Below are 15,185 nucleotides of genomic sequence, written 5' to 3'. Positions count from 1 at the left end.
ATCTCAGGTTTAATTTTTCTGTTTTGGTATTGTGCAGCAGATTCTGGTTCAGAGGAGATTTGACTGTTGAAGTTGGGCACAATCTCATCAAGTAGTTGTAGATAGTACTCATCCAAGTCCTCTTCATCAACAACAGCATTGTACATTTCTTGTGCTGCATCCATTTTGTCCAGATGCAGCAAATGATGAAGAGATTAACAAACTGACTTTTTTTGCCTTAGAATTCTGTTGCTTAATCTAGTGCTGCGTGTGTGCAGTGAATGTGTAGGAGAGAATGTTCTCCTTAATTACATTTTGGTTGGTAGGAACACTTAATTTTTTGTGGAATGTTTGTAACCCTTAAATAGGGAAAACAAAAATCTGGTACTAAACTTAACTTAAATTTGAAGTGGTTTGAAATTTTAGAGGGAACTTTAAATTTTCTGTTTTGGTTGTAGTGTATTGTGTAAAAGCTTAATGTAGTTCCAAAAAAATGGAGGGAAAAAAAAAGTGGTCCCATACTTTGTTACAAAAGAGCTGGCGGCAAACAGCTTGTGGTCCCCAACTAAAATATTTTCTCCCTCCTTTTCACATGGGACCACTTCCTTTAATCTACCTCCCTTAAACATACTTATGAATTTTTGCCTAGGAGTCCGTTTTAATCACAATGTCCCATCTATTTTGAAACGGAGGAAGTATATATTTTTTTTATCCATATAAGCTACGAAGGTAGCATATAAGAGAAGATGAATTAGAACATGTAACCTATCGTTTACAACACCTCAATCTTAACTATTAGACCGAGTCGATTACCTACTTGGAAGACAAAGTTTTCCCCACAAGACATTGCACGACTGATATCCTTAAGAGTTCGTTACAAACGATGATGCAATGCGAATTGAAGGAAAGCTTACAATTCGAGATCCATGTCAGTATATCGCAAATTCGCAAGTAGTTGATCAATTTTATGACTGACCTTACATCAATGAATATCAATCTAGGTAGTAGTTGATCAGTTCACCTGCTTCCTTTCCCTCCATTTATTTCATCTCTCTCTCTCAAACTTGTACTATTCTTCCTCTTCTCACGCTTTAACAGTTTAACTGGTAAGAAGAAGAAACACAACAATGGCGGATTTTCTCTCTCTTCTAAGACGCGCATACCTCTCCATCTACAATTGGACCGTTTGTTTTGGATGGTTTTTTCTTCTTCTCTTCTCATTTACTAGTATTTGTTTCTTTATCAATCTTAATTGAAAATCTAAGTTTTTTTCTTTGAATTTTTTGGGATTAATTTATACAGGGCTCAAGTTTTGTACTTTGCTGTTAAAACCTTGAAAGAATCAAGCTATGAACATGTCTACGACGCCATTGAAAAACCTCTTCTTCTTGCTCAAACCGCCGCCATTTTAGAGGTCTAAGCTATACTCTTTTTCTTTCATGATCAATTATTGTTACTGGGTTTAGTTTTGCTTTAGCTGTCAATTATGGTATCTAATTTTGTTTTTGTTTTTTTCTTTGGGGCATTTCGTCGAACAGATTGTTCATGGTTTAATTGGTGAGTGAAATTTTGGTAATTGGGTATAATTTTTTTTAGATTTTGAAGTGATTTATGTTATTGATTGATTGGAAAGTAATTTGTTTGAGCTTATTTTTGGCAAATTTGAAGGTTTGATTAGATCACCTATAACTGCAACATTGCCTCAAATTGGATCAAGGTTGTATGTGACTTGGGGAATTTTGTATAGCTTTCCAGAGGTTTGAAAATTTTGCCCTTTTATTATTTTTGTTTCTGTTTGGTTGAAGGTGAAATTGCATTGCAAACTTATTTGAATCATTTTTTGCGATTTCGCAGACGCAAAGTCATTTTCTTGTTAGCTCTTTGGTAATCAGCTGGGCTGTTACAGAGGTTAGTATTTTGTAGAGAGCTTTTGCTCAATCCATAAATGTTTGAACATTTTTTGTTCAGATTATAAATAAGAGGGGTATATCTATATAAAAAAGAAGTAATGCACTTAATCGATAAAGTAGTGTAGTGAAAGAAAATACAATTTATGATATTATATCTTAATTTGGTCATATGTTGGGTTTTTATGTACTACTTTTTATAAAATATACTATTGTTTTTACTGAATATACTAAAAAAAACTGTTCTGAACAGAATTTGTTTCTAATGGTTCTGTGTTAGGCATTTCTCATCTTATGGAAATCATCTCCTTCTAGAGAATCAATATGATTCGCTTTAATGGAGTATGGAGAAATGCACCGAGAGATAATAGATACTTCCATGGAAATGAGGAAATATAATAGGATTTGGAAGAAGTATTGCTTAGTTTGTATGTAGTCATGGAGATCATAAATGTGTTGCTAGAGCTAGACTACTAGATTACTGCTGCACTATTCTTGTGAACGTCACAATTTTGCTAATATCTGCTTTGAGATGTGTTGTGTCAAGATGTGTTTGTCTCATTTTGTTAGACTTTTGAAAAGGGAAAAGGCAATGGTGAATTTTTGATAAGACATTCATAATGTAACTAGGGAGTTAGAATCTGATTCTCCTACTGTGGTGATTTAAAGTTCATTAAGGGGTCGTTTGGTTCAAGATATGGAAAGGGAATGGATACAAATAGAGGAGGGGAATGGTAACAAAGATGGTTACCTTTATTGAGTGTTTGGTTCAAGCCAAGGAATAGAAATGAAGGGTAACCATTAACTTCAAGTAATGGATTTTGTTGCTTGAGGGGGAGGGAATGTAACAAAGTGGGTACCATCAAGTAATGGATTGATGAGGGGGTTGAACCAAACAAGAAAGGGAATCGGTAATTGATTCCGTTTCTTGAAACCCAAAAATAGTGAACCAAACGACCCCTAAATGTTTGATTAAAATAAGTGTTGAGGAAGTTAACCGCCATATATCTTATTGTTTACACCCATCATGGACAATGGGCATATTCTTGTAAGTTGGGTTCGTGCAATGTTTATTTGTATGTCGTATGCTAGGGGGTGTTTTAGTTGGTGTTTAGTGGCTTGAATATGAGAAACACAATTATACCTTTACTAAGAGAACTTTGAACATGGAAAAGTAATGGGGATATTGACATGAAACTTATGGCCTGTGTATAGAGTTAAAAGGGTTTCCAAGTATAGCATGTGGTTAGGTGGTGAGGCCTGAGTGCGATCTACAGCCAGAGCATTCGCTATGTCCTATACTCCAATTTGGTTGTTGATTTTTTAAGGCTTGTGTTTAGTTGATTTTTACAGTGTTTGTACCCAAATGGAAAGTATCTGAGGGCTGTGTAAGTGTTTGTCTCTCTTATTATTATGTCCATCCTGGAAGCATAGGTTGGAGTAGTCGTGCTTTTGCTTTCAGTCATCGATACCTCAAAAAGTTGAGGTCTTGACTTGTAAAAGGAGTAGTTACATCTTTTATATCGATCGAACTGATTTGCCTCAGGGGGAATGAAAGCAATCTGTGGGTGTCAAAGTAAGATGGATTAAAGTAAAACCTCATCTTGCTTAGAGAGGACAAAATGCAAAGAAAAGGAGAATTATGATCAACTAGCCATGCAACAGAAGTATCACCGTCTAAGATATTCTTGCTTGTGTCATGACCTTGTAATATCAATGAAAAGACGGATCCTGTGTGAAAGCAGACTTTGATTTGCTTAATAAGTCCCTGCTGTTTCTTTGCTATTAGCAGTAGGAGAAAAAAAAACATAATACTCATTCTGGCCTATTTCAGATTATTCGTTATTCCTTTTTCGGCATGAAAGAAGTCTTTGGGTCTGCACCATCATGGCTTCAGTGGCTGAGGTACCAGCAAATTCAATCTGTTCTCTATATGATGTGTTCCATAATTCACTTTTTAGTCGTAATATCTTAGAATGTATTCTGCAGGTATAGCACCTTCATGCTACTTTATCCAATTGGCATTTCAAGTGAAGTTGGTTTGATATACACAGCTTTACCATACATGAAGGTGAGACATTTAACTATCCTTGAAGCTCTTTCAGTACCCTCTAAATTGCCTCATATATGTTCCTGTTTTGTTAAATTAGTAAAATACTAGCAATGTCAATATGCTTGGATCGTGGACCCTAACGGAATAATCTTTATATTGCTGGTTTAACTTCTGCTGGTGCTGAATGCCTTGAGAGCTATGTAGTCATCTTTTCTGTTCGCCTTCTTCATACAGTCATGTGGTGGGATTTTTCATAACTAGGGTTCACACATGGATTTAATTATCCATAGTTTTCGCCAGGAATTGCTTAGTATGCTCTGGCAAGATTATGTAGTCTTACCCTGAAATTGCATAGGGACTTATCACCAGGAACTTATCATTTTTGTTTACAACTGAGATCTAGATAATGCTTAGGGAGGTTAGGAAGTGATGAGTTCTTCAAAGTCGAATGAGTTGGGTACTGGGCATGCTACAGCTAGATAAATGCAACTCTGTTAAGAAGGGAATGGCAAATATTAGTTAATCTATCCAACCATGGGTCTGACTGAGATTTGCATAATTCAAACTGTCTAACATACACACACCACCCCAAACCCCCCCCCCCCCCCCCCCAAAAAAAAAAAAAAAAGTTCTGAAAGATCAAGGGCTTGAACATTAGTGAGATTAACAAGTTTATATGAGTTTGCAAGAGAGTGATGAAGAAGGGAGAGAGAACATGAAGTTACAAGAGAAAGGGTGAAGAACATGACAGAAACAGGATTTTTTTTGTTTTACAAGTTCAGAGTTAACTGAGACAGTGAGACACGCATGTAAATATGAGGGTCATTCTAGAAAAAGATCTAAAGGTCAGGTTACCTCATATAATTTCGCTTTTTTTTCTACCTTTTGAGTCTCATTACGATTTTTAAAACAAATTGAGGAAAGAGTTTAGAATAGGAAGGAGTAGGCCACATATGATTTCGAGTCATTTTTTAGGAATTGAGGTTAAGTACCATACAGATCCTTCACTTTATAAAATCTCACATGTCCACCTAATCAATGCATATTTCCTTTGAAATTCCTTTTAGGGTACAATTAAAGTTGATATAGGGAAGTTACTCTCTGAGTAAAATACCGGTTTCATATTACTCTGACTTTAGCTGATGTTTTTGCTGGTCGGTTTTCTGCTACAACAGACAACAGAGAAGTACAGTATAAGGATGCCCAACAAATGGAACTTCTCATTTGACTACTTCTACAATGCATTACTTGTTCTGGGAGTATACGTTCCAGGTAAATGCTTTATTCCTCCTTATTCGTTGCATGTATAATGTACTGTACTTCTGTTCCTTCAGCTTCCAACAGAGTTTTCTTGAGCAATTGCAGGTAGTCCACACATGTTCAACTACATGCGCGCCCAGAGGTCGAAGGTCCTTTCAAGATCCAAGAAAGATTAATGTGATAATAGAACATACTTTGTTGAGATTAAAGATGTAAGCATTTCATGTGGAGTTGTGGACTTTGTAATACTACTCTCCCTTGTTTAAATTAAATCTGGATTCTAATTCTTTCTAAATTAAAAATTAGTACAAGTGACCAACTTCTCTCTCTAGCTTCGACATCTCGTCCGTCGCCATTTACGAGCACCATTCTCCATTTTGGTAAAAGTTCTAGGAATGGCAACGGGTCGGACTTGGACCGGATTATGCATAATCCGACTCCGACCCTACAGAAAGTCGGATTTTAAATTCGAGTCCGACTCCGACTCCGAAATCCGACTTTGAAAATCCGAATCCGACCCGACCTAAAATCTGAACATCCGACTCCGAGATCCGACCCGACTTAAAATCCGGACGTCCGACTTAAAATCCGAACATCCGACTCCGAACCTGATCCGACTTATTTTTCTTCCAATTGTTTAATCATTTTTTCTGTGGAAAAAGCCTATATAATACAACTGGCTGAAAGTCGAAGTCAGATTATACATAAATAATACATTACATAAATAAGAAAAAAGGATTGATTGACTCAAAGTCGGAGTCGGATTCGGATGTCGGATTATTTTATGAGATCCGACTCCGACCCTCCTCCGTCTCGGAGTCGGATTTTTCAAACGGGGTCGGAGTCGGATTACTTTTTTGTCGGAGTCAACTCGGATTTTTTCCTTCGGATCGGAGCGAACTAGGGTCGGATTCGGATTGGATTGCCATCCCTAGGTAAAACCACTTGGTATAGGTCTCACAACAATTCCTCCTCCCTGTTAGGTGGAGAGCTTGCACTCTTTTTAGCTTAAATTTGTGTTATAAAACCTTCAGCTTAGTGATTTTGTTACTCCTACTTTTGTTATGCATAATATTCTTATTATTATCATTATGTGGTCCTGAGTATGTTCTCTTTAAGGAAACCCTAAATTTCTAGGAAGGAAACCAATTGTTTACCCCTTCAAATAATACTCTTGTCCAGTTGACAATAGACATTATTGGAGTTCTTCTAAGGCACCAGAGGGACCTCTCGATAGTTGATACTCACATTATCACTTGAGCTACATATTTTTGAATCCAAGTTATCCAACACTTCACAAATTTATTTGAATCGTCTTAAGTTCTTGACCACCAGTTCTTTTGCTTCATAGGAGAGAAAATATATTAACCTTAGTTGTAATCTTTCTGTCTCGTAATATAGCGTTTATGTATCATATTTTATCGTAAAAATTAAGGAAAATGAACAATATTATTGGTTTTATTATGTAATGATGTACTTCACTTCTTTTGAAAAGCTAATTTGTCTTTTTAATTTTGATAAAAAAAAAAACTTATGGCTAAAAAAAATAAAACTTCATTGAAGCTAACAAGAGGCATTAAATGTTTGCTAAATATTAAACATAAAAAGAACAAAAGTTTGCATGAATCCAAATTGAACAACATGTTTATGTTAAATATTTAAAATAGAGATTATAAAACATGAACAAGTTTTAGGGTATACCAAAAGGAATAGTACAAATATTATATTATAGTACAAAGAGTTAGCTAATGAATAAAATTAGAATTCCATAATAGATTCAAAGGGTGAGATTTTTTCTTTAAGAAGAAAAAATACAAGAGTTTGGAAAATCTTCTCTTAGAGCAATAACATAACTTCTTTCTTTTGGTCCCCTCAAAAAAAAAAAAAAACTTCTTTCTTTTGGCAAATTAGGCGATAGTCTTGACTTTTGAAAGAAGACTTTCTTAGTTCTTACATTATTGAATAGGATATGAACTTGATCGATTCTTAAAAAAACAAATGTCCTATTTATTCTATACACTTCGCAGCTTTATAATAGGACGTTTGTTTAAAGAGGTAAAATACTAGGGGATATAATGAGAAAGGGATAAAGTAAAGTTTATGTTTGTTTAGAGGGATAGGAATTAGATTAGGGGATAGGAATAGGATAAATACACCCTTATACCACTACTTATATAGCTAGGAGGAGGTAGTACAAGGGGCAAAAATAGAAAAAAGAAGAATACAACTTGATCTTTAATGACAATGAAGAAAGAAAGAGTCGATAAGGATATTTAGGTTAATTTGTCAATATCCCAATCATATTTTCAAATCATACCAAACAAGGGAAAGACTTATTTAGATCTTACCACATCCATCAATTCTCTATCCTTATTCCTTACCCCACTCTCTAGTGATAATCCCTATCCCTCATACTAAACAAACCGTAACTTAAGTTATGTCGCGAAAATGAAAAGGTGAAAATGTTGGATGGTACTCTTTTAGTAGAAAAATAATGATGAAGGAAATAAGGTCTCCATAGTTTTCAATTAATTAAATTAACCTCGTTATCATATAAATATAGATATATGACTAAATGAGTATGTGTTGGAAATGTGCTTAAAAACTACTCCAGGCTCACTAAACTTTGATAATCATACCTCCAGGCTCAACACAGAGAAAGCGATTGGCTAAAGTAGGCTGCAATTAAACTCCCACCCACTAATAAGGCTAAAGTATAATAAGTTCGTTCCATGATGAACCATTTTTATTGCATGGCAGCAGATCATTCACCAATCAGCCATCAATTCTTAGCTGTACTGCCAGTTATCAACAAGACCTGCCCCACTTGTGGCTGTCTTGTCGACTAAGAACACCATGAATTTAGCTTTTATTTTTCTTGAAAATTCTTAATGTCATTTAAGAAAAGGTCTGGAGTTCGACATCAAGAACCTTTGATGTCGTTTAAGAAAGGTCTCGAGTTCGAACCTTACTATATGCAAAAACTCTTCTTGTGAAACTCACCCACCAAAACCAAGTATGCGACCCTGATCAGATTCGAATGTAGTCGGAGCAAAAACTCCGATGACCTGAATGAGCAACCAAAATAAATCTATAACTTTTGTAACAATTTTTACATGAATGCTAAATGCTAAATAAAAAACCCTTTTCACCATGAAATACAATACATTCATCCATGTAGTTCCGCCTTTTGCTCGAAAATGAAGAATGACTTGTTGGAAATCACCGGTTGGATTGATTCGACCAAGAAAGGCATGGGAGTCATTCCCCCCAGAAAACCAAAATTTCCTCCTACCCTTCCCCTTCCATTTTTGCATACCCCTCTCTTAAAAACCAAAAATGGTGGTGAGTTTGTTTGTCGAATTTCATTAAGATTAAAGACCATTTCAATCATGGACTTTCACCTCCACTCACAACCATGGCACTTGACTTATATGAAATCTTGCAAAAATTAAAGTGTTGCATTTGAGAAATTATTTGTACATAGTGTTAGCTTGATTAGATCGCTACTATGTCTTGTCGCCGTTCCATTTCATTTCAGTAGCTTGATTCACATCACTTTTCTTAGCTGACCAGAGGATACAAAATTAGTGATATTACAAATTACATAGGCTTACATTAAAGTTTACACATTATACAAGTTAAGCAACCACAAGCAAAGGAGCATAGGCTAACTATAGATACAATGACCACCGCAAATCATCTCCAATGGTCTCTCCAACTAGCCAGAGTATGGCAATCTGCACCAATACCGAATTTATTTGACAAAATAATTCTAAAACAAATGTCATCCTTCCACCAAGGAAAGGAAAAAGGATGTTTTAGAAAAAGCACGAAAGAACATCCAAGGTTCAATTATTCAATAACGAAAACTAAGAAAAGAACCCTACAAACCACAACGCAAAACAGTCCTCCCTCCATTCCATAATGTGTGAACCAATTTAAATAATAAAGTCTAAATACTCAAAATTTAGTCGCCTCATCTTAAATTACATTGTAAGTATTGTCACATTTATCTTGAGAGATACTTTTTCCATACGACTTCTATAATAAGCCGCCTTATCTCGAAAGTATTTACATTGTATACATATTGTTACATTCATCTTGAAAATATATACATATTTGGTAAGAGTAGATTCCAGAATAACTAGCATTATGTGTTTGTAATGGTAATATATCAGCATCAACGATCACAAAAGGTTCTATGAAAACAAAATAGGGAGTAACATTGACTCTTGGATGCATGGCTTAAAGGCAAGCTAAGCTAAATCATGGAATAAAAAAGGGATGGAACATACCCCAACTTTAGGTACGTATCGGAGCCTTCGTCACAGTCCTGAGAAGTACCACCAGAACTATAACCATTACTGATCGATTCAGATGACTGGCCTTCCTCATATACAACATAATCCGAATCAGCAGCTTGTTGTGTGCCCTTTGATGCTTCCAGCACCTTTAATATATTAACAAGTTTTTATGAGAACTTTGACAGAGCAAAATAATCAAAACTATTTCATAAGACCTTTAGCAGAAATGATTCGTCTAGAATGGCATTATTATATATAGGGATTACGTCAATCGTACTTGCTGTCTCAGCCACTCATTCTCTTCCATCAATTTAGCGCCCTGTAAAAGTTACAAAAATAAGAGGTAAAAAAATGGGGAAAGAAGACGCAACAGTCAACTTATAAAATCTATGACATGGAAACTGTATTTTTCTATTAATTCATCATATCCGGAAAGTAGCAGAGCGTCCCTAACCTTTTGCTCGAGCAAGTCAATTTCGTTCGTGATCTTCTCGCCCTGGATAGATACAAGAAAACATATAATAGTCAACATTAGATTTCAAAGCTAAGTGTATCATCCAAAGGCAAAACAGGTTCCGAAAAGGACGACCTTTTTATCCATGACATGTTTCAATCCAAATTCAAGGGACTTTTCCAGCTGTTGCAGCTCTTCTATACCTAATCCCTGAAGCTCCTCTCCTCTCATATGTCTGCTTCCATAAAAAGAAGATCTTGTAAGGATGAGTGGCGAAGTTCGAAGGAACTCTTCTTTTTCCAGACTACAAAGCAACAAAGTTCTCTGATGTGGAACTTTAACCATTTAATTGACTTGTAGATGGCGGATCACGAAAAGTTGCTTCATTAATCGTGACGTGGAAAGAAATGAAAACTCAAAGGTGCTTTACAATAAATATCTAGCAATATATGTAGTTTTTAGCAATGTAAGTACTTTGGAAGAAGGTAGTGATCATAACCTATATATTCTTGATAGTGTAAGGGTCTTATGTTTTGAAACTGAAGGAGTTAAAACCAATATAAGGCTATAAGCCTCTTCTACAACAAAGTTTGGCCGCCCATACCTATCCCCCCAAGAGAAATGAAATACTCCCAAATTAAGAAGTGTCTTGAGAGCCCAATAAAAGATACTTCACAGGATTACCTTAGCTGTTGGCTTTTACGTGCTATTTCTTCATTCAACTCCGTGTAGTTACTATTTTCAACAAGCTAAAAAGGAAAACATTGAATGCTTTAGAAAACAGGCAATACATATCGGAAATCTAAATGCTGGAAAAAATTGTCACATGATCTTCAGGAAGGAACACATTTAAAATAACAAAAGGATTCACACAAACCTCGAGAGCCATTAGACAAACATCAAGACACTGGGAAGTAAAGAGTATTAGATGCATGTTTAAGCCAGTCACCCCAAATGTTCCCAAATTGAACCCTCAGTTTTCCAACATCAAAATTATAAGCTAAAGATAGTTAGGGTATTTCATTATTCCACGCAAAAGAGCACCCAATGTAGATCATAAGTCAGCTTCAGTTGCATTCACTTCACATGAATTCAAACTGAACTTATTGAACGCTTAAACCTAATTGGACTTGAGCAACCCTAAAACTTATCTATTAAGATGAAGAGCACATAATACATCCCTAATGTAAATTTTCTCTAAATTATGGTATCACATTGGTAACAGTTAATATGTATTTCAGTCCACGAACATTACCCTACTATAATATTCAAGTATTCTACATAAAATGTAACAAAACCCTAGGTAATACAGCCAGTTCACATCTACGAAGAAAATATAATGCGAAAAGTTAAATCAGATATTATGATAAAACCAAATGCTGCTAAAAAGTTAGCTAAAATCCAATTATTTTAGAAGAACTGTCAAGCCTATCTCAGAAGTTATGTATCTGGAATCTCATAGAGTAAAAAGAAAATCAAAGTAATTGAAAAGTTAACGTATTTGAACCGTTTCAAAATCCAGGATAAGCTTTTTTTTCTATATTGACCATATTATATTTGCCCAAAGGACAGCTTACCTGCAACTTTAAGGACGGTTGTTCCAGCTTGTCCAAGTTCTTGGAATGCAATTTGTGTTTTTCTAGTATAGTCTTCATACTTCATTGCAACAAAAAAGTAGAGTTAATTTCACTATTCAAACATCAAAAGAAACTAGATGAACACCTATTGTAAATGTACTTTTTCAGATCCCCATGCAGTTACATGGCCACGCTTGGGCTCAGCCCATAAGCTTTGATGAAACACATATGATGTTGCGTAATTATATTGTAAATGTTTAATTCGATTGCATAACCTGTAATCTGGAAGTTACAGTAACATTATGAGAAGATAAACTCAAAAAAATATAAGTAGAATATTTCCTTTTTCTCTTGATACAACTCGTACATATTCAGCCCCCACCAAAAACACATACATAAAAATATATTTTTCTAAAAAAAGGACTCTTGCATCTTCAACCAGCTTAAGTACTCCTAAAGGCTGTCTCTTCATATACACAGCTTTCACAGTAACAACACTGTAATATTTGAATGAGCTATATCATATAGCCATATAGGACACCAATATAAGACGGCACCGCAAGGGTAACAATCAACATGTTCAGGAGATATTAGTTTGCAGGCCCTCCTTATTTGTCTCAGGCCTAATCATGGCTACAATCATGATACAACCAATGCATAGTCAGTAATTCATAGAATGACAAGTAAAGCAAAATCTAGTGGGTTTTGGACAATCTCAGCGTTTCCACAATAAGGGTGAACAACTGAGTTAGGTTGTTAGGACTAGCTACGTAGATAAGCTCAACCAAAGCAATGGTAAATATAACCAATACTATGCACGGAACGAGGAGCGGATAAGGTCTTTCTCCATTAGTTTGTTAATCGACTGGTAGCCAAAAAGAAACTTAACTTGGCTTGTTAGATTCGATTAACTGATGCTAATTGCTAAGTGAGCCTTAGCCATGCAGCAAGAAGGGTTAGTATAGCTCAAACTATCAGCTAAAGATATTCATATACACTTACTATTTTCTTCCTTCTTTTAAAACAGACAAGGAAACCCATGCGTTAATGACACAAACATAGAGAACTAATCCTTCACGGCTTCACCAGCTATATCAAATTTTGCAGCACTAAATAACACATACACATAATTATATATAAATAAAATAAAAAGAATAAAAACTACGGCAGTTTAACAATGTATTTCATGTACCACAAAAGCATTAGATCCTACATCCTACCCTCCACACCAGCCTCGACCTTACCCAGTCCATAGTATATTTCGAATTTCCACACAATTCAAATCTCCAACAAAAAGAAAGGATCAAAAGCACTTCAACAGGAAAACCCTACTCTTTTCCAACCATCTATCCACCACCACCACCACCCCCACCCCCACCCCCCAAAAAAAAAAAGAACACATTTATATTATATGATAAACTATTATAGTAGTTTTTAGCTTGCATTAAAACCAAGTCTCATCAAAATCCTAACTTGCAAAAATATGCAAAAACCATATTCCTCAAAGTCTTCTGAACTCTAAAATCTTCTCTTTACAATATAAACATGCAAGAAAGACACCTTTCTCTTCCAGAGACAAAGCAGCAACATTTGAAGAAGGAGCAACAAGCAAGATAGGAAATTTAAAACACCATTAAGCACCAAACAACACATGCACAGAGAAGGAACATGAAAACACACACACACACATATATATATATAGAGAGAGAGAGAGACCTAGAGCTGGAGTACTCAAAGAGCTTGCCAGTAGCAGAGAAGATAACAAGAGCAACATCAGCATCACACAAAACGCTCAGCTCCTCAGCCTTCTTGAACAACCCTCTTCTCCTTTTTGAAAATGTAACTTGCCTTGCTGTTGTGTTGTCAATTTTTTTGATCTGAATCTTTTCCCTAGCCATAGTTTTTTTCTTTTTTTTTTTAAAACACTCTCTCTCTCTTGCTCTCTTCTCTGCTAACCTCAAAAAGGCTAAAAAATTTACCTAACAAACACCAACAGTCAACACTACCACTGTGTCTTGCCTCTTTCACAGAATAAACCAGTGTATAAAAACACAAAATTATGAATCAAAAGTTCAAAACCCAGAAAAAACCCATCAACCAAAAACACAATTCTTCAAAAGGGCATGTTCAGATAGATGTTTTGATTTGATAGCGAAAGTGTGATAAAAACAGGACAAAAAAAAAAAAAAAATCACTGCGGCATTTTACCAAATAGGTGGTATGCATGAAAACTTAAGTGCAAAATGCAGGGCATAAAAATAGGGCAAATTTTGGAGGATAAAACCCTAGATATGTCACTCTAATGAAGCAATCAAAAAACCCATCTTTTTTCTAATGCAATGGAAGAAACCCAGTACCAATTTGGCAAAATTTAAGCGTTTTTGCCCGTGCAAAAGGATGAAAGGGGAATTTTAGGTTTTGTTCCTTACTTTCAATAATTGCTCTAGCTTACCAATTTATGGGGTTCTCTGGATATTCTGGTGTTTCAAAACTATAATGGCAAAGTTGGGAAATCAACCCTAGCAAAGCAATGAAAGAGGAGAGAGAAAATGAAAGGTACATGCCCAAATTTAGTGAAGCAACACTTTTTTGAAGGTGTCATTTCATCATTGTCTTCTTTTTTGGGCTTCCCTTCCATCTTCTGTTTGATAGTGAATTGCTTCACTTTGTTAATGTTTATCTATATTTTATGTACTTCATCCGTTTCAACTAAGGCTATGTTTAGTTCACCTGAAATTTTCTGATCTGAACTTATCTGATCTGATCTGAACTTATTTTTTCTGATCTGATCTGATCTGATCTGAACTGATCTGATTACAAGCTCTAATCTTTTAGATTTTTCTCAATATATAAGAAAAAATATAGTCATGTGGGGTCTTGTTTGATTCGTCTCAATGAGTACTTTATTAATATTCAATTATTATAATTTTTACTAATATGTAATAAAAGATATAATGATTTTTAAATATAAGCATGATCTGAACTGATCTGATCTGAACTTATTTTTTCTGATCTGATCTGATCTGAACTGATCTGATCTGAACTTATTTTTTCTGATCTGATCTGAACTGATCTGATTAGATCTGAAATAAGCAAAAATAAGGTGAACTGAACATAGCCTTAGTTGCTACATTTTGATTGTAAGCACTATTTATATCATAACTTTGACTATCTTTTACTCGATATACATAAGAAAAAACATAATCATGTTTGATCTTGTTTAATTTGTCCCAATTTGTATTTTCCAAATATTTAATTTTTATACTTTTTTCATATATGTAACTCAAGATATTGGTGTTTGAAGTTGCATCTCGTAACTGTGATAAAGCAAATGTAGCAACTAAATTGGGACAGAGAGTGTAATATATATATATCTATAAAATCCAAGATAAATAAATCTCATACTGCCACATGTACTCTCTCCTCTTCCGCACAATCAAATGAGACATCAAGCAATAAAAATGTTTGTTTCAAGACTCGAACTCATTAACTCCATTTACTAACTACAATACTCATGTTGGTATTTGTGAGGGAAAAATCATTTTAATACTACCTCTGTTTTTATTTAGTTGCAACGTTTTGACTTTCACGCTTGCCAATGTATAATTTCAAATCGTTTTATCTCTAATTGTATGTAAGTAAAAATTA

The 15,185-nt window shown here is 35.0% G+C and overlaps 2 protein-coding genes across 6 annotated transcripts; one reads left to right on the top strand and one right to left on the bottom strand.

The window, feature by feature from the left end:
• The first annotated feature begins 807 nt into the window (after positions 1 to 807).
• LOC104895506 (very-long-chain (3R)-3-hydroxyacyl-CoA dehydratase PASTICCINO 2) lies at positions 808 to 5,530 on the top strand. 2 transcript variants are annotated; one of them, XM_010682039.4, is made up of 10 exons: positions 808 to 980; positions 1,078 to 1,177; positions 1,282 to 1,393; positions 1,518 to 1,536; positions 1,648 to 1,736; positions 1,834 to 1,887; positions 3,721 to 3,791; positions 3,876 to 3,957; positions 5,115 to 5,211; positions 5,305 to 5,530. In XM_010682039.4, the coding sequence occupies exons 2-10, from the start codon at positions 1,107 to 1,109 to the stop codon at positions 5,373 to 5,375; spliced, it is 666 nt and encodes a 221-aa protein (XP_010680341.1). In that variant the 5' UTR covers positions 808 to 980; positions 1,078 to 1,106; the 3' UTR covers positions 5,376 to 5,530. The 2 variants fall into 2 exon arrangements, with proteins under 2 accessions (XP_010680341.1, XP_010680340.1); XM_010682038.4 differs by having other exon boundaries at positions 809 to 1,177.
• A 2,742-nt stretch (positions 5,531 to 8,272) lies between these two features.
• On the bottom strand, positions 8,273 to 14,197 carry LOC104895505 (MADS-box protein JOINTLESS). Of its 4 annotated transcripts, none has more exons than XM_048645999.2 (8): positions 13,254 to 14,133; positions 11,538 to 11,616; positions 10,645 to 10,709; positions 10,096 to 10,195; positions 9,961 to 10,002; positions 9,773 to 9,825; positions 9,498 to 9,652; positions 8,273 to 8,939 (listed from the first exon to the last, which is right to left on the bottom strand). In XM_048645999.2, the coding sequence occupies exons 1-7, from the start codon at positions 13,433 to 13,435 to the stop codon at positions 9,505 to 9,507; spliced, it is 669 nt and encodes a 222-aa protein (XP_048501956.1). In that variant the 5' UTR covers positions 13,436 to 14,133; the 3' UTR covers positions 8,273 to 8,939; positions 9,498 to 9,504. The 4 variants fall into 4 exon arrangements, with proteins under 4 accessions (XP_048501956.1, XP_010680338.1, XP_048501957.1 ...); XM_010682036.4 differs by having other exon boundaries at positions 9,784 to 9,825; XM_048646000.2 differs by lacking the exon at positions 8,273 to 8,939 and having other exon boundaries at positions 9,128 to 9,652; positions 9,784 to 9,825; positions 13,990 to 14,197.
• Positions 14,198 to 15,185: the final 988 nt, after the last annotated feature.

Source organism: Beta vulgaris, chromosome 6, assembly GCF_026745355.1.
Source record: "Beta vulgaris subsp. vulgaris cultivar EL10 chromosome 6, EL10.2, whole genome shotgun sequence".
Taxonomy (NCBI): domain Eukaryota; kingdom Viridiplantae; phylum Streptophyta; class Magnoliopsida; order Caryophyllales; family Amaranthaceae; genus Beta; species Beta vulgaris.
The sequence above is the reverse complement of the archived record's forward strand: the minus strand, read 5'-3'. Positions and strand labels throughout refer to the sequence as shown.

Excerpts from the sequence above, each read along its gene's own strand:
- LOC104895506 (XM_010682039.4), top strand. The coding sequence starts at position 1,107 with ATGGCGGATTTTCTCTCTCTTCTAAGACGCGCATACCTCTCCATCTAC. Across the intron at positions 3,958-5,114 it reads CAGCTTTACCATACATGAAG|ACAACAGAGAAGTACAGTAT; the intron begins GTGAGACATTTA and ends CTGCTACAACAG. Across the intron at positions 5,212-5,304 it reads TCTGGGAGTATACGTTCCAG|GTAGTCCACACATGTTCAAC; the intron begins GTAAATGCTTTA and ends GAGCAATTGCAG.
- LOC104895505 (XM_048645998.2), bottom strand. The coding sequence starts at position 13,435 with ATGGCTAGGGAAAAGATTCAGATCAAAAAAATTGACAACACAACAGCA. Across the intron at positions 11,617-13,253 it reads TTTGAGTACTCCAGCTCTAG|TATGAAGACTATACTAGAAA; the intron begins GTCTCTCTCTCT and ends GTTGCAATGAAG. Across the intron at positions 9,826-9,960 it reads TTGACTTGCTCGAGCAAAAG|GGCGCTAAATTGATGGAAGA; the intron begins GTTAGGGACGCT and ends TAACTTTTACAG.